The sequence below is a fragment of the Pezoporus flaviventris genome, unplaced genomic scaffold, assembly GCF_033815535.1.
Source record: "Pezoporus flaviventris isolate CSIRO_AGI_PZ_B2104156 unplaced genomic scaffold, CSIRO_AGI_Pfla_v1 ptg000063l, whole genome shotgun sequence".
NCBI lineage: Eukaryota > Metazoa > Chordata > Aves > Psittaciformes > Psittacidae > Pezoporus > Pezoporus flaviventris.
The window spans coordinates 3,822,222-3,846,116 of record NW_026892611.1 but is presented as its reverse complement, the minus strand read 5'-3'; the positions used below and the strand labels follow the sequence as shown (position 1 = coordinate 3,846,116).

At 42.3% G+C, this 23,895-nt stretch overlaps 1 protein-coding gene across 1 annotated transcript in view; it reads right to left on the bottom strand.

The window, feature by feature from the left end:
* ITGAE (integrin subunit alpha E) overlaps positions 1-23,874 on the bottom strand; it is a gene marked incomplete at its 5' end in the record, with an annotated part of 32,790 nt that extends 8,916 nt beyond the window's left edge. The window contains 27 exon segments of the mRNA XM_061470249.1: positions 90-225; positions 903-970; positions 2,168-2,296; positions 2,781-2,929; positions 3,044-3,177; positions 4,224-4,354; positions 4,765-4,986; positions 5,940-6,080; positions 6,572-6,702; positions 7,716-7,851; positions 8,297-8,364; positions 8,448-8,598; positions 9,100-9,253; positions 9,678-9,829; positions 10,776-10,897; positions 11,156-11,269; positions 11,855-11,990; positions 12,454-12,604; positions 13,206-13,357; positions 14,017-14,138; positions 14,493-14,633; positions 15,265-15,382; positions 15,921-15,991; positions 16,334-16,431; positions 17,307-17,421; positions 23,605-23,751; positions 23,754-23,874. Coding sequence (XP_061326233.1) covers positions 90-225; positions 903-970; positions 2,168-2,296; positions 2,781-2,929; positions 3,044-3,177; positions 4,224-4,354; positions 4,765-4,986; positions 5,940-6,080; positions 6,572-6,702; positions 7,716-7,851; positions 8,297-8,364; positions 8,448-8,598; positions 9,100-9,253; positions 9,678-9,829; positions 10,776-10,897; positions 11,156-11,269; positions 11,855-11,990; positions 12,454-12,604; positions 13,206-13,357; positions 14,017-14,138; positions 14,493-14,633; positions 15,265-15,382; positions 15,921-15,991; positions 16,334-16,431; positions 17,307-17,421; positions 23,605-23,751; positions 23,754-23,874 — 3,510 coding nt within the window.
* Positions 23,875-23,895: the final 21 nt, after the last annotated feature.

Below are 23,895 nucleotides of genomic sequence, written 5' to 3'. Positions count from 1 at the left end.
TTTTATTTAGGTAGTAAATTAATAGTAGTCTAAGCTGGGTTTTCTTTAAGCAGTCTGCTGCTAGCTGAAGAGTTGTTCTATAATCTTACCTCAAATGTCACCTTCTTAAAATGCAAGGTTTTGGGATAATTCAAGACCATAGTTGTCATGTATGAGTTATCTCCACTGTTCATTAGTGAAACCTTCATGCTCACTTCTTTAGTGTAGCCCACCACTAATTCCTTTCTAGAAACAGACAGAAAAATGAGATCACATGTAATTTCTAAGGGTTGTTATTAATAAGAGGCCTGACTGTTCTGATAATTACTTCCTCCAGGTGCTTTCATACACAGGATAATGCAATAGTCCAATTAATTATTCTGTATTCTTCAGGGTGTGTAGGAAAATGCTTCCTTCTTAATTTCAAAGGCAGTTACTTTATGTAGCATTTTATAATATGTTTTACATCAAGATAGATTTCAAACATTGTTTTGCTTGATTGGCTTCTCAGTGAATCTCCAGGGTAAATTTTTACAATGCAGTAAAGCTACCATTTTGTCTAAGGCTGTGTGAACTGAGGAGCTATCTGTTGTAGCGCTACGCTGTGCATCTGCCTAGAACTGTCACATGTTCACAATTAAAAATCAGAATTGTGATTTTATGATGACCAGAGTTGCTTAAACCTTGGTCTTGGTCTGTCCTCTAAAATTTCCTAGAACACCCCAGCAACACCCATGGAGGCTTGACGTTACAACACTGTGTGAATGTGATGCTAGGGAAAGGATGAACTGAATGGAAAGCAATGTAAGAAGGAGGACAGCAAATCTTGCCTGAGAATTTAAAGAAAACATCTTAAGCACAAAGATGCCACTTTATATGAATGATAAATGCAAAATCTGGATAATGCAATAAGTATGACTCACTGAATCTCAGTTGTCAAAGTTAACTGAGCAGCACAGATGGTCTTGTTGCAGTCCTCCTTGTAAGGCAACTGAAAGCAAAGACAGAGCAAGTTAAACAGCCTTAATTTTTCTAAGGTAGCAGATTCAGAATATCTACATATAAACATACATCCTCTGACAATCAAAATTCCCATGACCTCCATCAAGGAGAAGCTGGAAAAAAAAGACCCTCCAGCACTAAATCATTGATGATGTTTTGTAATTCAGCTCCCAGGACAAGGTTCATTAGCAATAGCATGAAAAGTCTTCACTGGGGTCAAGGTCTTGTTAAAGAAATGCCACTTATTTACCTCTGGATTGTTACAGGGCAATAATATTTATCTATTTTCCAGAGACTATATGTTTTCCTTGAATAAATATGCTCATATGCTGTGCCATTTTACAGCCACGCTATTCTGTAGACATGAGGTTACTTTCTTTAGCAAGTTTTATTCACCAAGAAAAATCTGTCTGTGGCTGATGTTTCTGGAGAATTTCAATGAGAATTAATAATTGGATGTTGTGTGCATAAGCACTAAGCAATGCTGACTAACAGTCCAGAATCTCATGTATTATTGGGAAATTAATGTACCATCAACATCATAATCCCTAAGAGCACTGTAACTATAGTAAGTAGTGTTCATTATTGCTCAGTGCTAAATGTTTTCCTAACATTTCTGTCCTCTGCTTTATGGGCAGCTAATACAATATTGAATGATGGTAAAAGCGCTTATTACGTAGCAAAATGCTGCCTCTTTACAGAGCTTTATGCAATTTGTTCACAAGCTGTGATTTGGATTTCAGAGAAACCGTGAAAAAGCCAGATTAGCTTGTAGGAATGCAGCTACTAAAGGGCAAGAGAGGAGACAGGGTATCAAACTTAAGGTTATTAGAAGTTTGCTGCCTCCTAAATGTTGATTTGAAACAAACAACTAAAACTAAAAATTATAAATACAATTTGAATGTGTTTTAAAATTAGAAAGCTAATTTAGAATTAAGTAGAATTTAAAATTGTACATTAGGCAATTGTATAGTTGTTGCTACCAAATACACCATTCAAATAACAAGTCTTAATATAAGTTTCAACAGAAAGCTCAGTATTTGAGAAGTACTTCACAAAACGCACACACCACCTGCCTTCGCAAGTAGCATCTAATCTCATTTTATACAGAGGCACAGGAGAAAGTCAAAAGTGGTCAAAAGTAAAGCAAGACAGAAAGCTCTTTACTACTGCTTTGGTTTTTTACCTGAAAATGCATTTCTGATGGCTGGTATCTATCCAGCACAGGGACAGCAAACTCCATGGGATCATTTTTGTTCAAGATGTCGTGTTTAACTCTCAGAAACACACTGGTAAAACAGTCAGAGTCACACGGCTACAAGAAAAGAAAAACAAGAAGTTGAAGAAAATATCTGGGTATTAAACTGCAGAAGTGTTCACATGTCATCTCTGTTTCAGCTTCTGTCATATTTAGGGACCTTTTAGCTCAGACGTTTTCTTTGGGCCACTGTGTTTAGTAGGTATCAGTGGAACATTTGCCTATCAAATGTTTTCTTGCATCACTTTAGACATTTGGCTCCCATAACATCTCCTTGATAATGTGTTCAGTGATTCAGGTATGCATTGTGGAAGAGTTTCCTTATGTTTGCTTTAATTCTGCACAGCTCCATGCCTCTCCTACAATTCTACATCTCCTCTACATCTTCAGCTGTAAAACGTGCTCAGCAAGCCTAACACCAGGAAAACCTACCCCACTGCAGTATTTTTACATTTCAAGACTCATCATCATGCAGATTCTGTTATGAAATCCTACCCTCTCAACCCTTCTTTCTGTAGGAAGTCTGACCAACATCACCTACCAGTGGGTAAAGCTGCAGTTCAGAGCACATGTGCTCGCCGACCAACAGCTTCCCACTTGTTGTGGTGTTCTGATCTTCAAACTGTACTCTCCTCTTTGCCACTTTCACATCTAAGTCCACCGTGTAGAAAATGTACAACTGTGAAAACTCTGCAAGATTTTAAAAATCCTGTTAGAGGTACCAGAAATTGTCCTCGGTGCTAAGTTTCCAAGGACTGTCATAGGACCGCAGCTTTCAATCTGATCACAGCTCCCATTCATTACCTTGTTGAGACATCGGTAGAGCTGAGATTGCATTGAAACATAGTTGTGCTGTGACAAGGCTGTTATTTTGGAAAATGAGGATTCTGTCAGGGTTGAATCTCATGCTGGTGAGAAAGTGGACAACTGGTCTCGAGCTGGTCAGTGAAGAACACATAAGGAAGAGAATCAAAAAGAAGTCTCTGAACTGAAACATTACAGGAAAAATGTTTGAAGAAAGCCTGGCAGCAAGAGTAAGAACTGCTCAGTATTTCCATGGTATTTCACCTGGACCAGGCTGCTTATTTACAGAAGTTCCAGTTTCTGCTGGGAATGTTCAGAACACACAAAATCCCAAGAGTCTGAAGGAACAGACAGCCAAAATACACCAGTATGGCTAGAGTTTCAGAATTAAACATGCTGTTTATGTTTCCATTAGGTAAACACATTATCTAGGGGTTCAAATTCTGTATCTATAATTTGTTTTCAAACATAAAATGCAAGAACAAAATCAAATCTGTCTTCCATGTCTTACTCTTTGTGAACTGCACAGGTCTCTCAGTTCATAGAATCACAGAATAGTTAGGGTTGGAAAGGACCTTAAGAACATCAAGTTCCAACCCCCCTGCCCTGGGCAGGAACACCTCCCACTAAACCATGCCACCCAAGGCTTTGTCCAACCTGGCCTTGAACACTGCCAGGGATGGAGCATTCACAGCTTCCTTGGGCAACCCATTCCAGTGCCTCAGCACCCTAACAGGAAAGAATTTCCTCCTTATATCCAACCTAAACTTTCCCTGCTTAAGTTTTAACCCATTACCAGTTAAAAAATGTCTGATTGAAAATGAGGTATGTAAATGCAATGTAATGTATGTAATGTAAAGAAATGATCTTTTTTGTCAAAATGACTTACATTATCAGTACTGAACTGCAGACATCAAGGTCTCCTTAGACCTAGATCTGTGTTAATCATTTCATGTTCACTACCTCATGCTTGTTCAAAGCTTTACACATACAAAGGGAAAAGTCTTTGCAACTTGAGCTAAAGGCTTTACATTTTATATGATTTCTAGCACTGGGAAATATTTTTTATGTCCCTCTGGCACTGAATTAAAAATAGAATCATTACACTGCTTGGAACACAGATTCTAAATTTGCCTGAAGCATTTCCTCAGCACACTAAAAAGTAGAACTTACTACCTACCGTAGCACAATCACGTTCGCCAGTGATCCTACTGTGATGTCTTGGAGACCATCATTAGTGAAATCAAAGCCACCATCAATGGATTGTCCAAAATACTGGAGTCCTGAAGAAATTTCTGAGGCTTTTACTCTCTAAAAGGGGGAAACATAAATGAATAAGTCATGAAGTCTCTCCTGTCCTTGGGAAAATACACGTCTTTTCAGGAGGCTGCTGTGAGGAGGGTTTTGTAACATTCTTGAGATGCAAAATACTGACTCTGAACAGCCTGTAAAGGACAGGCAGGCTTGCAAAAGGCTGTGATGTTCTATAGCCAGCACCTGAACCCAGCTCCTCTGCCTGAGCAGACAGGTGAGTAATTACAGTTAAGAAGCAGCTCTGCTGCAGAAACCTACTGAGTCACATAAACCATCTGACATCTGCAAATTTCTCACCCATAAATGCAAATGACACGTGGAAGTCCATCTTCCCAGCCTCATGCTACAGAACCACAAGCTTCTCCCTCTCAAGATGTACTGGAGCCAATTCCCAACAAGACACGTACTTGAGAAAAAGAGCTCTTGATCCTGTCTTTATCCCCATTAAAGATGTAAATGCTGCCGAAAGAGGAAGCGTATGAAAGCTGATCTTCAAGGGGGGCTCCAACTGCAATATCCTCATATCCATCCCCATTGATGTCTCCAATGCTGGCCACAGTAAACCCAAACCTTGCAAAAGGAGAGGTCACCTGCACATCTAAGTGTTCTTTCAAGGTGAATGATCCAGTCTGAAAAACACCCCAGAGGAAATCCATTTATAGCAAATGTAGCATCAGTAGCTCTTACATAAAAAAGACATAATCTTACTGCACACTAATATTTTTCTGCACATTAATAATTCTTAAAGGTGAACAATGAAGTCCTAAATAATATATTGAATTCAAGATACCAGCTAATTCTTGGGACAGAAGATTGATCCTTCTGCCTTGAGAGCATACAAATTCTCGCACAGAAGCAGTGTCTCTGGACAGCCCTACTCAAGCAGACACACTGAAGCCCTGTCTTTTCTTAAATCAGTAGCGGATTGAGTTGATCCTGGGCTTGTTTCATAACAGAAAGCATCCCATCTCCTCCACCCTGTTACAGAAATAAGCCACAAGAGGGTGCACGTTATTTGAATTCTGTCATGCCCGGGCTGTTCTTTCCTGCTTCCAACCATCCTTTATATGCCCTGAGCCGATTTTAGCAGAGCACCAAAGAGTGTTTTCTGCTGGTCTACTGCTAAAGTTCACATCTCACTCGAAATGACACAATTAACTTATATCCTATATATCATGTAACAGATCCTGCAGCAAGGCTCACAAAACATTTTGTTTTCCACAAGTCCCAGGAAGCAAAGTTTTAGCAGCTACCCATGCACATGTTTATTGCAAGCATCACAAGGAACACTGCTTGGCAGAGCAAGGTCTGCATCAACAAATTGCCTTTGTATGGGCTAAAGATACGATATCATCACACTGTGATAAGTGTATACCTTAGGCACAGACTGGTTTTATTTCTTGTTACTTCTCTTTTATATTCTAATGATTAAGACAGGCTTGCTGGCTTCAGCCTGCAGTCCTCTACCATACAGGGAGAGCACACTCAGTGAGAGCACAAAGGAGGAATGTTTTATTTGTCACTACTTAGGCATGGTTGGAAAATCCCCAACATGGAGTGTTTACGCTACCAGTGTTTTTACCTCTGTCTCCAGGCGATAGACGTAAACCCTTCCTTCTTCCCCTCGAATGTGGTAAAATGGAGCTCCAACAAGGAGAAGATCTGTCACCCCATCACGGTTCACATCAACTGGGCAGAGCTCAGATCCAAAATAAGATCCAACCTGTGCTCCAGAAAAAGACAAGCAGCTCTTTCACTGGAATTCTCTATATATAGCTTTGTAGAATTAGTGTCCTTTGCAGCAGTAAGGCAATTTTTAGAACAAAACACCACATATCTACTTATATGTGGATCATTTCCTATTATTTATTTTATTACAGCCATCCTCAGGGACAGCTCCTATAACCAGATTAGCAGTAACAAAATCATTATTCAACAATTTGACAGAGAAAAAAGGAGTACCACAGCTGATGACCTCTTTCCCCACGAACCATGAGGACAGGACATAAATATAGCACACCCCAGTTAGCTAATTTCTTTCCCAGTCTTTTTCCAAATTTCATTATTTCTTCTGCTGTTCACAAAGCACTATGAACAAAGACTCTGTAATACACATCTGGCTAAATCCAAGTGTGTCTGGAGGAGAAAATGCAGCTCTGTTTGAGCAGACAGATGTGTGCAGCCTACCTGCCCCTGGTGAGTGAAGCCCAGTACCTGTTCTCCTTGCAGTGTTTGTTTTAAGTGGCCATCCTGAAACACCAACACCTTCCCGTTCATGCTGTGCCGTGGAGCTCCAGCCACGTACAAGGGTCCATATTCTGTGTGTACCACTGCCACGCTGTACCCTGGTATATTCACAGAAGAATAAAAATAGCATACGTTATCAGTACCATACTCTATACCTGAAGGAAAAAACCCACAGAGTTTGGTCTGAGACACAGACCTATATATTCAATGAGATCCAAGAACTTACACCATAATCTAACTGTTGGAGCCCATAGTTTTGATTACACAGCATCTCATAAAAATACTGATTAGGAAATAGCAGGCAACTTTTCTGACAGCAAAGCCAGCAAAGCTGCCTTAGCAGCTCTTAGGGTAATTGAATAAATTACTGTCCTGAAAAATATGCTTGAACTCTTGATGACTTTTCTTAGCATTTGTCAGAGTTCCTGCATGATTATCCATCATCCACACTTTTTTGGTTTCAATTATTATGCCTGCAAGCTGTAAGGTTTATCATCCTCCACAGAAGTGAAGAATATGCTATACTCTGTCTAGAAAGCAAAACAAGAACTTTATGGGGCTTCTGTAGCACAGAGGTAATGGGAGAGGGATTATCCCAACACAAACAAGTCCACAGCACCTCATATTACTTGGTAAGACTTTATGGCCAAGGCTACAGTCAGGAGATACAGGGATCATTAGGCTACAAAGCACTGGGGTGAACAAGCAAGGCTTTACTTGTTACCAAGACGTGAACAGTATGGATTCACAAGCTGTCTTCTCCATGCACTCGCATTAAGTGAAATATTTATTAACTCTAAAAATGCCCCTCATTGCAAGTATTCTTGCACAGTGAAAACAAATGGCATGTGTTAACAGAGCAGTACCACAAGGCATCATAACTCATAGGAGAAAACAAGTTGTATCTTCCCAAAACAAGGAGGCAGAGAGTGTTTTCATCAGAATCGATCTCCCTGCTAGAGAAAACACTGGAAATCCAGTATGATGCAGCAGGAGGTGGCCTTCATCAGGTACATATTGTCATTATTGCCACACTGCACTAAATGCCAATAAACTAAGCAAAACCGCAGTTAGGTTGTCACTTGATCTCAGAGAGTAGTAAACCTGTTACCTAGGTAACCGTATTTTGCTTGTTGGGCTGCTTCTTTAGATTCATTCAGGAAAACAGCAGTCTTGGTTGCCAGATCATACAGCAGAATTCCACCAGACCAGTCAAAGGCCCCCACTGCACCAAAGATTAAGACTTGCTGCAGAAGCAACATTAGCAAATTAGAAGAGATGAACACAGAGCAATTGCCTCTAGCACTCGCAAAGCAATTTAGTATGGAGCAATGTTTTCTGGCTCCTAAACTCCCTGACTTGCGCATTGGAGATTCAGTTAGTGGCTTTGATTTCTCCTAGCAAAATCAAAGCTATCAACTGGAGATAGCTCTTTTGCCCAGTGGAATAAAAAGGATGCAGTAGTTAGAACAGGAATCACAAGATAAATCCCATCCCTACTCACAGACTATATAAAAGTGATATTTTTGCTTATCTGACACATTCAAAGCAAGCAGTGGCTTGCTAAAAAGATTTGACTATATGGGTCTCACACTTTTGTATCACCACAATTTACTGTGGGAGACCTCCTGAAACCTTATCACAGCAGCACAGCATACAACCATTTAGCAGGGTTAAATGCAGAACACTTACCTTATCCAAGATCTGCACATTGAAACCAGCTTGTGCAAGTTCATATTCCAGAGCATCACCCTGTGTACCTGAGGATGCAGCAGAAATGGGGTAAGCTACTTTCTCCTTATTTCTCAAAAGGTACTAGTGAAATAGAAAGGTTGCTACTTACCTTCTATACCAATAATACTCTGCTGCAGGGTTGAAATCAGCCCATCTAATGCTGAATAATTGGTCACCTGAAATACATTAGTGTCATCTGAACCAGAGGCAATCAGCCGCAATTCGTTTAGGGCCTTTGGTTTTTTGAAGGCGTCTCCCACCTGCAGAAGAGATGCAAATCAAACAAAAGAAGCAGCCTTTAGAGGCTTCTTACCCCGACCTAATTCCTTCAACAGTCTGTGGAAAAACCTCAGCTCCAGCCAGTATGTGTAAACCCAGGAATAGCAATTGCTTTAGAAACCAATGAACTGGACAGCCGCAGTGTCTCCTGGAGCCAAACCATTACAAGCATCTTCATATAACTGGCTGGTGCTATATTCAGTTATACACTTTTGCTGTATCTAACAATTGATTTTGGAAATCAACTGATTACAAGACATCACAAAATTGAACATTTTCTTGTCCTGAAAGAATGATAAGAGATAGCAGGAATATTATTTGAGGAGACATAGAGCAGGTCTGAAACTAAACTTCAGACTTCAGGACAAAGCCTTGTTGACAAACAAACACGCAGGTTAATTTGCTGGTTTCTCCTTTTCTCTGCCCCCTGGTGCTACCAAGAAATAGAAGGCAAATATTCTCCAAGTACATTCCCAGCTTACTCCAATAGCATAACGCTTGATTCCTGCCATTTTGGGTGAATTTATAACAGTTGTCAAGTTCATTTCATCCAGGAGTATTTCCCCATCTGTAAGCACAATCATGACCTTGGCTGCATCCTTGTGGGACCCATGACTTTCAGTGAAGATATAATCCCTGGAAAACATCAAAACAAGGAACTTGGGATGAAAGTTAAAGCTTCCCTCCTTGAGACAGAAGGAAGAGTCCTGTTGAATTATGCACTTGCAACTAACAGTCACAGGAAGGAGGCAAGAGGATTCACATCTTCACACATCTTCATACTCACACGTCTTAAAACTGCTAGGGGTTGTCTCCCTTTCTATTGCTTCCTGAGTGCCCCCACACCAAGAATTAGGCACCAACAGCTGGTTTTTATAACCCTCTAAAACATGGCATAGGAACCACTGCCTGCCATTCAACCACTGCCAGATGGACCTGAATGCTTCCAGGATGGACCACTGCTTTCAGGACCTGGATGTTCATAGATGTCCCTCTCCCTTACTCATGAAATGCCCCAGAAATTCATCCCCTTAATTTCTTGTGCTCTTTTGTTACTTACAGGACATACTGCATGGCAGATGCTGTTTTTGTCACATTGCACACCTGCACAATATCAAGTACTTTCTGGAGGGTGGCATGAGGATTCCAGTTTTCTCGCAGGTCGAACTCCGTTCTGATTTCAAACCCATACTGCACCACTGCAAAATTGCACTGGAAGGAAGCAGCAGATAAGCACATGCTTGTGACTACTGTTGATTCATCTCTGCAATAACTAGCCCAGAAATCCCAACAGAAATATTAGCCAGACTATGCAGAAAGGAAGATTTTTTTTTCAGGAGAACATGGCTTTTAAGTATGTCTAGTGCAGACACAGTGATTGTTGTAAGTATGTTATAGCTCAGGAAAACCAAGGCACTACCAGTTCAGAGAGAAAAATTGTTTTGGGAAACACTGATTGAAGTCCTTGCATTTTCCTGCTCTGTTTGGCCCACGTGCAGGCTGCAGAGGAGATTATATGTGATACTACTGAATTGTTCCTTCATTGCTTCCTGCTGCACATTGCCTTTCCTTGGAGTACTCCTATGCCATGACAGTCTGATTAACAAAGACAGTCTGGAGAATGGGACCATTTCTTCATTTTGTATCTGCACCCTAGAATATGCTGTCATTTGAACCATTTGAGAGATAGAGGCTTTCCTAAAGTTGTTGTGTGGATGACACTTCTTAGCCTCACAAGAGGAAGCAGCAGAGTACCTTCTCGCAGAATATGTAACCGGAGTTAAACAAGACTGGTAAGGTACCTGGCTGAAGAAGCAGTCTTAACTGGTGCTTCTGTGATTGCAGAATAGGAATAGAGACAGGAAACCAGAGGAGAGTCATGACTGTCACCTTACAAGAAAGCAGAGATGGGCAGCGTAGCAGACCTAGGGATTTCTGAGCATAGAAATAAGACTTTCTATACCAACAATGTTACTGGGATCAAGACTGGGAAGGTACTGCTGAGATGTAAGCAAAATTATATTGAGAATACCTGCCAGTCACGGAAGTGCTTTTCCATCCTAATAGAAACAAACCTGTGCAGTTTCAAGTTCTGGTGAAGAGCAGCTTAAAGCACAGCACATTCTCTAGCCTGCTAAAGAAAGAGAGTGGAGAGTACCTGAAAGCACTTCTCATACAGCATTTTCATCATCTTATGGATGAATCCTTTTGCTCTTTCAAAATCCTCGGGCTCAATGCTCCCTGATCCATCCAGGACAAAAGCAATCTCAGTTCCAGAAGCTGCCCAGGAAAGTAAAGGAATGAGAAGGTGGCAATCAGCAGTCTTGGTCAGAGCCAGGTTCCTTATGCAGTGTTATTGATCAACACACAAGTCATCTCACTCAAACAAGCAACTGAACTGCACCAAGACTGCTCAGCTGTCATTCCAGCATGACCTACATCTCAGGTCTGGCAGCTCATGGTACAGCAACCCCCCATACTTTGTCAGCCCATGGCAGTCCCTGGCACGATTCTGCTAGAAAATACTTCACCACGTACACAAGCCATCTTCCTCCTCCTCCTCTTCGTCCTCCTCCATCCAAGACGGGAGCCTGCTGTCCCCACTGTTATTAGGTTTTCTGTGCCCTGGTGCTTCAGCTGGAGTATTTTCAGCTGAATTAGGAAACGAGTTTGAACAAAGATGACAGGGTGGGAGAGAAAGCAAAAGGTGAAGTAAACCCTTGCATTATTGCCTATGCGGTGTTCCTGCTCCTTGCTGCTTGCCAGCTGAACTCTTCCTCATCCCTGCAGTCAATATTGTGTTCAGGTGCAAGACTACAGGTACTGTGGAAATACTGGGAGTTTCGAAGACTGTGGGGACCAGGACTGCATCTTAAAGCTGCAGCTACAATTCAACAGAAATAAACTGCTCTGAGCACACCCAGAAGGCCAGTAATTTAACAGAAACACTGAGCCTGCAGTGAAAGTATGGTAAAGCACCTCTCTCTGTACTGATGTTATGGCTGCAGGTCACAGATGCCAAATATGATCCTCTTGTCCTGTCTGTCTGAAGAGGACTGTTAGTAGTGTAATAGAAATCACATGCTGCAACTTGCTGTTGCTGGGCAAATGATTACCAGAACAGGTAAGATCTGTATATGAATTTACATTCCTTGAGTAATGAAACTACCCCCCATTACATAGCCACTCTGTAAGTTACAGAGAACATAGATGTGTCAGGAGTGGGATTTCTTCTACCTGAATCTCTCAGAGTCTCTCTCTCCAGCTCTGAAAGGAAACTGTCAAAATCTTCATGTGTGGACAGAATGAACCTGTCGCCTCTAACTTTCTGCAGCTCTTCTGGGACCCACTGGTTGCTTGTGAACTCTCCAATCTAGGGAGAAGACAGGGAGATTGAACACATTTCATACACAGACCAAAAAACCAGCAAATTCCCAAATTGCCATTAAAAACTTGAAAGCTCTTAACAGGAGGGAATTTTCTGAAAGCTTGGTAAAGCAACCCTGATCCTAGATTCCATAGAAAGCCCTTATTTGCAAAGAAAAAAACAATAATAAAAGCTCTAGAGCCACAAGATATACACAACTGAAGCACTTCTGTTTCTAGGATATATTCCTTAACTCCTTCAAAATAAGCTCTCTGACATCAAGAAGATGGAGGCCTGAGTGAAACGGAGGAGCCAGATTAGACATCCTACAAGTCTAATGCATGGCTACTTTTTCTTTCACCCACTGCTAAACCATAAAAGCAGACACATGGGATGGATGGAAACATCACTCCCTTATATATTGCTTTGATGCAAAAGAAGTATGACTTTGATGGTGCTTCCCACTCACCCCAGGAGCATAGAGTTTGACCCTAGCCATGTCCAAGGAGTTCATGACATTTCCCAACCTATGGTTTTCCAGAAGCACTTGCCCAGATGCCATGACAATGATTATCTTGTTAACAGTCTGGCTGAAGTCATGGCTTTCAAAGACTTTATTCCTGTGGAAAAAGAAGCCAAGAGGTATTTCATGGGACAAGTCATCTCTGCAGAGCTAGAAATGTTGATAGCAGGGTGCTGATGTTCACTGAGCTCTCAGCCCACAAGAGCAGAGATGCACAAGGCAAACATGCACCAGGATTTATGCTTTCCGGGGACATTGGCTGCCCACAACAGGTAGCTCTGACTTCACGAGCACTTTCACAATTAGCATATGGGGCATTTTTACAGTGTGGGTCAGTATTGTTACAGTCATGCCACTGAGAGGAAAATGGAGTCAAGAGGGAAAGCATGACTCCCAGAGATGCAGCAGAGCAGTGCAGATGGGAAAGCACCTGCTTAAAGCAAGACCCAAGTGATTAAATTTTCATTCTGAAGCCCCTGTGTCAGCCAGAAAGGATTTTACACCTTGCCTCTTGGCAATTACTCATTTACAGGCCTCAGCTGGCAGAGCCTGTCACTAAGAGAAGCATTGAAAAAGCGAAGGTTTTGAGAGTGTGAGATAAAGAAGGGTAGAGAGGAGATGTGGAAGGCTGCACTGATGCACATGAAACAAGGAATCACTTGAGTGTTCCTGGAGTTTCCTGAGACACGTGAACTCACAACACATGCTGCAGTGTGGCTGCGATGTCAGTCTGTGAGCTCTGCTGCTTGATGTTCCTGACTTTGAAGAAAGCAGTTAGCCTGTTGCAGCTCTCTTGCAGGCTCAGTTCAGTTTGGATCTGTGCTCCACCCTGCACCACAGCAAACCTGATCTGGATAAAGCAGATGGCAGTGCCAGAGCTGGTTAGACAAGACCTAAGACAGGACCCCTAAGACCCTCAAAATGCCAAATTTAGTCTCAAACTCTACTGCACAAACACAAAAAAAAAGCATATATTGCAAGTAATAGGTATATTGTCTTTACCCCTCTGTCTCCATCACACATTTGTATTCTGGTGATCCCTTTTGGATCAGCTCCAGGAACTGACTTTATTTCCTTTGGCTCAACACAGTGATTTCTGTCTGAAGTTCCTGTATTTATCTGTCTGGCTAGACCTTTTGTGAGCATATGGCTCAGCCTCACTTTGTCCCCAGATTCATTTAAATGATTTAAAGTAATAGCTTATACACCATACTCCTTATTTTTGCATGTCGTGGTTCAAGGTGCCCTGAGAGATTTGCCTGGTAAAATATCTAAGCATGCTTCTGGCATGAAAATCCACTCCTAGCTCTTCCACTTTCCTCTTTAGCTACACTTCCTCCTTGGCTCACTAACATTTAACTCTTGCATTAGAATATGTAGAATTATTACCAGCATCAGTGTGAAGTTTAAAAAGCAATAATTATATGATCTAGGAGACTTTCCATTCTTCACTAGAGCTCTGATGCATCCTGTCTACCAGATTATGAAACCCTGAGGAGGTTCACGCACCTTTGAGCATTTCTGCCACAATGACTTCATCAGATTGAGGACAGAGGTCTTGGCATTTTGGAAATCGTCTGGCTTAGTGTTCTCTGATCCAGCCAGAATGACAGCAATCTCTGTTCCCACTTCTGTCAATGCAGTTAAATATAAAAGGACATTTGAAGGGGTATGTGAACAGCCCAACATTTAACAAGGGTTCAAGAACATTTACATAGTGTTAAATAACCAAAAATTTGACTACTACACCATCCAGCCATTTTAAAAGCAGGTCAAGCTGATATGGTCTACACTGTAGTGACAGGTTTTATTTTTCAGAATCTCAGTTAATGATGATTGTAACAATGATTGACATTTACCATTACAGATGAACTTCAAAACCTCAATCTTTTCCCTCCCCAGCTCTCTCCCACCAGATGCATGCAAGCTGCTTCAAACTCAGCTAATACAGAAGGAAGTAATATTTGTACCTGTCCAGTACTTACCTTTGCACATAGAGCTGTTTTGTGTGCTACCAAAGAGCTCACCACAAGCACTGCTGGTGGTGTCTGTGCTGACAGAGCTGCTCCCTTCAGCAATCTTCTTGTTGCTGGTTCTACTTTGAATGCCTTTTAATTTGGTCTCAACTAAAGAGTTTAAAAAGCAAGAAAAAAAACACACTCTAGCTTTTGAAAATTATCTTCTAATAAACACATCTTCTAATAAACACATCTTAAACTCAAGAGCTATTTCCACCAGGGTCCCAGACTCACAAAAGACCTGGGGGTCAGACTGTTAACAGCAGTTATATGGAATGACACCATCTAGGTGTCTAATTGAAACTTCTCAGCTTCTTTGCAGTGACAGCAAGAAGCAGAGCAAGGCTGGACAATCAGACCAGCTCTCTGCTTCCTTGATTAAATGTCCAGTTCAGTTGGAATGAACCATCTTTAATGCTCAGGCACTTTTTAAATTCCCAGTGGATGTCTGTCATATCCATCCACTGAGAATGTCAATGCTTTTCTAAATTCTGGTTTAAGAGCTGGATCTTTTAGATGCATGGACACCACAACAGGAGCTCCCTGCTGCTGTGTGCTGATCTGCAATGCTGAACGTTGTAACCCTGTTGAAGTCACTACAATACATGTTAAAATCCAGCACTAGGTCTCTCCCAGTGGACAGTACATTAGGAACTCAGAAGGCCCCTGCTGTTAGAACAGAGCCTCAGGCTGTTATTTCTCCCCCTGCAAAGGCACAGCACTGGCTTTGCTCCTATACCCATCTTGGTGAGGTTGAGGAAGGCTGTGCTGTGCAGGTTGGTGGTGAGCAGAGTACAGACTCCATTCATGTCCTCGGTGGTAGTGAAGGGTCGGTGGTGCTTCTTCTGCAGGCAAGCCTGTGGAGCAACAGGACAAGCTAATGAATGAGGAGCAAAGGTGTAGACAGAGGATGACTGAAGATGCCATATGACAAATATTCAGCATCCCCTGCACAGCATTGAAAGCCTAGTGGGAGTTAAAAAGCACCTTCCCTGAAGTGCCCCCTGCCACATGAGGTTACCCAGGGCTCCAGCCCTGAGCTGAGGCAAAGATCAGGGCTCAGGGCTAATCAGGCTGAGGCGTTAGCCTCCAAACTGGTGTCTCTCCTAAGCCTCCTCTACCAATCCTCCCTTTTCCTATGAGTGGGGGTGGCTGCAGTTAAGTATAAGGTCCTTTGCAGTCCTCAGCTAATGAGAAGGGCCCTTCTCAGTTTTCCATCCTGGCTGGCAATGCACCATCTGGTTTTCTAACCAGCCAGCATCCAACCAAGAGCTTTTAGCCTTTGTCCTTATGTTAATGTCTGCTCATTTTGTTCATTTGCATTTCCCAGCAAAAATACACAGCATTTTGGAAAAATACAGCTGTTCTCAGCCAAAGATATTTTCATTCCCTTACCAGGATCCAATCTGAATTCCTGTCAATAGCTATGCCGCCATCCTGGACGTTTTTGGAGCCTTTAATATTTCCTGAAATTGAATGAATGATTGAATGAATAAAGAACAGAATTGAAATGGATACAGTACTTGCCAGCCTTGGACAAATAGAATAAACACAGAGAAAGGCTACAACTACTGAGGTCAGCTGTATCTGCTGTCCTAGAAGGACTCAGGGTTAATGTTTTCAGCAACTGTGACAGTAATGTATGTCCTGGAAACAAGAAATGTTGCCTTGTATTTCAACAGAATTTAGGTGAGGATTTAAGCTGTGGCCTACATTACTTAGCAGTGTGCCCAGTTCTCTCTGGAGCACCCAGCCTGTGCACCTCCCTATGGCAAAGCAAGTATTGGGAAGGGGAAGCAGGACTGTACCTCGCAGAGGTATCTCCTGGCACTGGATCTCCTCCTGCAAAATGGTGCACTTCCTCAGCCTGCCCAGCCCCTTGTCTACTGAGGAAGTAGCCAAAATCCTGTGAATGCGAATAAAAAGTGGAAAAGAGGGAAGGCAGCAGATTTGAGCTGAATCAGGCATTAACATGAAAACACTTATTTTCTCCTACAAATCATCATCCTTCCCATTATCTGAACATTATCTGAATTCAGGAGAGCTATCCCAGATCAAGGAAGAGGTCTGGAAGGGACTTGCCCGTAGAATACTGGAGATAAATGGAGGCCAGAAGTGCAGCAAGAAAGTCCACCCACCATGTAGGAAATGGCAGCACTGCTGTATGAAATGGGGACTGCTCTTTAAGTCAGCCAATTTCTGCTCAGGGGCTAGACAAGTTTATTTGCTCTGAAATTTAAAATACGCTGCCTGCTACACAGCCTGAGCAATCTGCTCAGCATAATATAGGTTATCTCTACAGGAACCACTTGTGGTTGGCTTCTGCTCACTGACCTAGTCATGCATTTCGCTTCCTCTACAGACCAAATAGTTTAAAATACAGCAGTTTCCAAGGCTTTATGGCCTTCCGACCAATCTCACAACATAACTCTTGATTGCTGGTGGGTGCTCTGGTTGCTGCAGTCCCAGCAACGACGCAACATGCCAGGAAGTCTTGCAAAAACCCAGCTGCATGTTTCTGCCACTTGGTTAAATAAACAGACATCCTTTCTGAACAGAGCCACAACTTAGGTGTGGGTGAGGGGATAAGTGTACACTTCACACCAGTGAAGCTCTTAACACCACTCATCAGCCCCTGAGAACTAAGAAACAATTCTGGGTCCCAGGCAGAGCAACCTGTGCTAACAGCTGTAGAAAGTGAGAAGCTACGTGACCTGAGGCCACACTCATTCATAAAGACATGGGAAATGTGGGTGTGTTTTTCTTTATTCTGTTCCTTACATGGCCGTGTTTCCATCCCAGTGCTGAAGAACAGAGGGCCACAACAAAGAGGCTGTGTGTGGTGTGATCCATGTCTTGCCAGTGTCAACATTAAAGCTCCTCAAGGACTTGACCACTGAAAACAAAGAAATGAATGAGCGCATACTGTGATCTGCAGAGACACAATTAACAGGCTCCTGAGCCTGCTCTCCCTGAACCCTGCCCACCAGGGCAGCAGAGGCAGTTGGCAGAGGGAGATGCCAAGCTATGGAAATCTCATTGATTTAGATTAACGAAGCATTTTCTGTCCCAGCCTACTGAAAAATAAGATAATGCCAGTCCTGTTGTTCTGTGATGGAAGTCCATCTTGGACATCACAGAACATTCGGACTAGCTGAAGCTCACAAACCTGGGGTTTCCTCCTGCGAGGAAACAAAACCCCAGGGCTTGTGCAGTTGTTCACTGCTGCTCACACCTCTGCCCTTGATTTCTCTAAGTGTGTCAACACCAGTAAACGCACAGGCTGGGGAGAGAAATATACCTGAATCTGGGTGACAGACTGAAAATGTTAAAAGGGAAAGCAAGCTACTATGGTGAGTTCTGTAAATTCAAGCACTGATCCATGCTGTATCACCAAACCTCTTGTCAATCACATGACAACTTTGAGAACTTCACATTAATCTCAGGAACAAGCCCAAGCGACTCCAATCATGCTCTGTTCCTGTTTGAAGCCAGAACTAAAGTACACAGCCTGAATTTTACAGATGACTGCAACCTAAAATCCTTGCTCTGGATGCCCGGACTCTGACTGCAGAAGCTGCAGGTTGAGCCTGCATTTAAACATGCAGTACCGCATTCTGAGTTTAATCCCTGATGTACTAACAAGAGGTCAAATTCTGTCCTTGTGTCCATCTAGAGTCTTTCCTGATTCTAATTTCACTCAGAATCAACTCCATGTCATTTCCCAGCCTGGCTCTGAAAGCACAGGTGAAAGAAGAAGTACCACAATTGGAGCAATGACATTAAACATGCAAATACTCTGAACTGATAGTCTTTGCTTCTGCTTCCTGACATGTCCTATACTTCAGGCACCCCTTTCAGAGCACAGACAGACCATCCTGGACTCCCACCTTGTTTTGCAAATCCCACTTCACCAGTCAGAAAGCTTAAATTAACCCAGAGATTCTCCAGCGTGTGTTTCCACTGGAAGAGAATCATCCCAACAATACCACACATTTACACAGGCTTCCAGCAAACCTCCTTTAAAACAAAACCAGAATTCTGGATACAACTAACAAGCAACCTGAAAGGTTCAACTGTCTTTGATATAAGGGGCAATTCTCAAGCAGGCAACAAAAAGAACCGATGGCCAGGGAGCTGACCTTACTGTTGGGAATATCCCTGTATTGCAATTGTGTGGTGTTTGGCCTGGAAACCAGAGGCTGCTCAACTCTGCATCAGCTCTGCTGCCGCCATCCTGCGAAGCTGAGTTACCTGAGCTTTTCACTCCAACTCCCTGCTCACTGGGGTTTCCAACACAGATGACCAAGAGGGTTTTAGCACTTTACTCATTGAAATTAAGTGCACTGGACTTAAGCTAAGAAAAAAAAAGAAAGGCATGCTGCCAATTAGCCAGCTATACAGACAAATTATCTATGGAGTTTAGATGCTCAGCACAGGTCTACTAGAGTCATTCTGAGAACATAACCGAGACCCACCAACTACCTCTTTCTGCTCTGCTGTTTTCATTGGTAAAACCCACAAATGCAAAAAAAACCCAAAACAAACTAGGTTGCTAGAGAAGAGCAATATTAAAGATCTGCAGAAGCTCACACGGACAAAAACGTCCAGCAATGATCCCAACTTAATTTTGCAAAAACCAAATGAAGAAACATCCAGATTTGAAAAAGCACCAGTAACTTCTGCAGGTATATCCATTAAAGATTTATGTATTTACAAAGCTAGGAGTTACTTCCCCTAATAACAAACAGGAGAACAAGGACATTAGCAGAAATAATACATCATCATACAACATGGAGAAGACAAGCCCAAATAATGAAAACAGTAGAGCATAAATCTTGATGTTAAGTCTAAAATCACAGCAAAGCAAGCTACAGAGAACTGTGATGGGCATCTCATTAAAAGAATAAAATTAATAACAATTTTTTCCCCAAACTAGAAGACTCAAGCTTGTCATGAAGTCTGTGAGGCGGTCAGGGCACAGAATTAATATTTAAAGGATAATATTCTTTCCATACAGGTGGAGTAGGTATAGAGTAGGTATTGAGTCTTTTGAAAAGGGCAACAGGCAAACAGAAACTTTATCATAGAATCAAACCAGTATTTCTTTGTGGAGCAGCTGGAAGAGTGGCCAGCAGCATCCCCAGTGCAGTTGTCCATTGCTTGAGGTAATGGAGTAGCGGTGTAAGGGTGTTGGCCTTTCTGGGGTAAGTAACTAAAGACTAATCCACAGCAGAAGGGTCCCCACAAGGCTATGGGACACAGTGATGTGGATACAGGCTCTGACTCAGGAAATGTTCCCTCTAATTCATACCTATGCTTTACTTTACATAAACTTATTCCCAAGCAAAAGTCTCTACATTTTCTTTCAGAAAACCCTACATGTTCTAGAGATCTTGTTAAGGAGATCAACAACCCAAAACCTGCTTAATCCAGGATGTATCTAAAATTATAATAGAAAGGAAAGAATATTAAGAAATGTCACCTACCTCCTATTCTAACCTACCAGCCACTTTTCTCCCACTAAAGATGACACATAAAACCCTCTCCACTCAAAAGTATGAATTGTAGAAAACCACATTGCAAACTAAGGACCTTCCACACAAGTTCAAACATCCTGAACTTTCTACATAAGAATAATTTCATTGGCTCACTTTAAGGGACCAATCTGAGTCTCCAGAAATTATTTCCAGACTAAGACTTTCATTTCCTAATATATAAAATAAATACAGAGATAAAACTCACTCATTAGGAAGAGTAGATATAGGAGCAACCTCATCGTTCCCAGCTTTAAGGTGAAGGAAGGAGTGGAGATACCAGGCAAAGGCTGCTCTCTTCCTCTGATGCTTCTCCAGATCTGCATGTCTCGCTGAGAAAAAGTGACTCTATTGTGGATTTCCTAACTGAGGTTTCAAGGCGTACACCAGTGACACTGTAATAAAACTTTAGATGCAAAGACCTGCTGAAAGGTAAACTTATGTTCCTGAAAGGCCATTTTTAGCAGTGGCTCCATTTCTGTCCAGCAATACTTCTAGAATACATAGCATCTGTCAGGAAAGGCTGTGAGGGTCTATGTTTGTACTGGCCACCTTGTCCTTTGGTGCCTGCTACACAGATGTGCTGCATCACACCGCAATGTGCAAATTGTCTCACGTGAACTCACAGCAGGGATTTAAGAGAGATGTCAGCTCTCAAATGCCCTTCATAGAAATTTTTTAATGCAAGAGATCCCCCCATGCACACACACACGCAGAGCACTTGGTGTTTCCCTTTTATTTTGTACATTGTTGGTGTCATTTTATGGCTTTGACATTTTATGGCAGGATGCCCAGGGTACTTCAAGGGATTCTGCACGTCTCTTCTCCCCTCTACCAACAACTCTTTGTTTTCTGCTGAGCCCTTGGTTCTCTGTACTGCTCACCCTCGGCTCGACCAGACTCACACAGAATTACTCCCACATAGTTTCTACTATCAGAGCTCTGTGTATTACTCAGATGCAGTGTGTTGTTATTACACGTGCTAAACGAGCTGAAGTAGCAAATGCTGAGGAATCAGAAGAATCAACTAACTGCATGGCAAATCCTTTAGGGGCGGGGAAGGAGAAAGCCATTTCAGAGACAGATCTCTTTGCCCAGAAACTGTAAATTTCCCAAACATTCTCAGAAAAGAGTGCAACAAATCATACAGACACTTTCTAGCTACCTCCATCTCTCTTCCTCCAAGGACTCCCTGTGTTTAACATTTGACCACCACTCTCACAGTCCATAAATGCTGTAGCACTCCACATCTCATGGATCTGAACTGAAAGCAAGTGCTCTTTGCACTCAGATTTTGGTAACAGTTAGGTGCCAGCTGTGAAGCACGTGCACTTGCTTTCCTGAAGCTTTACCAAGTCCTGTCTGGCCCCACTTTTATTCACGCTGCTGAAGCAGATGTGAGGTTGTGAAGTGGAACAGTTTTCTTTTGAAATGCCTTTTTTTTCTTTTTTCCCCCATTTTATTTTCTTTTTAGTCATTTAACAAATTAAAGTTCTTAAACAGAGCAAAGAAGAAAAAAGCTGATAGCTAGCCACAGGAACACTCCAGCTGAGAAATGTGCCAGCTGCATCGCTTCAGAAATAGCTCTTTGCAGCTTATGCAGACTTACATAAAGCATCTGCTCTTTGTCTGAGCCTTTTCGCTTGTCACATTTCAAAGACTTCTCTTGCTAGCTACAGAGGCAACGGAAAGTATGCTCATTTGCAAGTGGGGTCATGAAGAGATGAAAAGACAGGATTCAACTGAGGCACAGATATAGCTCCCCATACTGGCTTCAGCTTCAGAGCATTGAAAAAAGCAGGGGGAAAAAACAACCATAAAACAAAATGTACAAAGCATTTGAGGAACAAGAAAGTCTTGCTTCCACCTATAGCCCTGAGGAAAATGGCTTTATAGGGAATTGGGAACTATACAAACCAGATGTGAAGCAGTGAGACAGATCACTGCATTGGGAAGTATTTGGAGCTTAGTAGTGAGGCCATAGAGAGCAATGACCACACAAAGTGTGCTCAAGTAGAGGAGGAGGAATTTGGAAGCAACAAGATCTGGATTCATCTCCCAACCCTGGCAGGAGCCAAGCAACTTTGACCAAATTAATTAGGAGAGGGTTTGAGCATCCATAGCCCTGCATGAAAAGTCATGAGAACTGCTGGTGACTTCTTCATAGCATGGCTGGGACTTCAGGGTCTCCATGGCTCATACATCCTAAGCAGTCAGAGAAGAGAAACTGCAGCTATTCCTTCACTGATGTTTATGAAAGGTTTCTGTTTTCTCAGAAGACAGCCCTGCAAAGCCTCCCCATTTGCAAAGGGATGGGTTCACATGCAGGTGGGTTTACCTGTCACAAGAGATAGAAGGGAGGGAACAGTTCACCTATTGATAATTTCTTGTGTAAATGACTGTTTTCTTGCAAAACATTATGACCTATTAAGAATGCATCCCAAAATTCTGTTGGGCCTTCAAAGCTATGAGTCAGCTTGTAAGTCCTTCCTCTTGCAAGGAACTGCAGATATCCCTCAAAATAAACCCCAGACAGCCTTCCTGTTTTTAACGTGACCAAAATGGGAAGTGGCTCAGAAGGTGAAACCAAAAAGGAGCCTTGTGCATTAAAGAAAGCTGGGAGGTTATTGATATTAATCTCAATAAGGCTAACTCACTTCTCACTGCAGAGAGGTTATAACTCCTCAGAAATCTCCTTTTTTTCCCACAGCACATCAAGAACTGTACGGCAGCCTGGGCACTGCTAAATCTTCTGACCAACCTGATCTACCTGTTTGCTGCATGTGCCTATCTGGTGTCCATCATCATGAGCTTGAGAGGGATGAGACTGGTGGTCAGTGGTGTGACTGTGAAGCACAAGGAGTGCTAGGGCCCTGTTTCAGAGCAGACACCAGATGTTTAAGAACATTTTTGATGCAGAGCTAAAGATAAACTAACATTTTAAATCCCTTAAGAAAAGGATTTGGAGAAGCAGTCTCAAGGAATGGCTGAAGAGGCAGGTTATCTTGAAAGCAAGCTGTCACAGCTCATAGCTATCAAAACCACTGCCAGTAAGCAAGACTTCTCTTTATTAAGACTCCAGGCAGGGATGGCAGATCTGATTCTGCATTCGTTGAGAATCTCAAAGTGTCCCTTGCACAGCACAGCATCAAGCACAGCAATAGATCACTATATGCCAGATGATCCTTTTGTGCAATATGAGCACCTTGCCAAATCTTGGGAACATTTAGGACAAAGCCATAGATGGAAAAAGCTGCTGAAGGCTTCACAAAGCAAGACAGCAGAAGCTGGAGTGAGAAAAGTTAGTTACAGTTCAGAGACCCAATGCAGTGAAGCTGCAAAGGGAATTGCCCAGCACAGGGAAAGTATCCATTTGAAGTGACAGGAAATAAGTTTTTAAAGCAACGCTTTTGCTGCCAGTCACAGGCAAGTAGTAAGCAACGGGATTAAGATGAATGCCTCCAAAAGACAAACCTCCTAGCTTCACTTGCTCAGAGTAGAAATGAAGGACAGGAGATCTACAGTTGTGTAGTTTATCTTACTGAAGGAAAGGTTTTGCCAACATTTGTAGCCTGCAGCTTTTCCAGGGTTATCATGAGCCATTGCCTGTATGAAAGGTGCATCCAATGCAACATCAGCTGTGACATTTACAGATGTGGCTGTGTAAACTGACATAAAGTCCTGAAAAAAGTCACTAACTCGTGTGGCAGTGTGTTCAGCACAGTTCTGGGTGACATGGCGTTAGGAATTTTATAAGGCCTTATAGTCACATCTCTTCCTTTCTGAGAGAGGCTGAAGCTCTGAAAGTATGCTCAAAGATGAACATTTTCAAT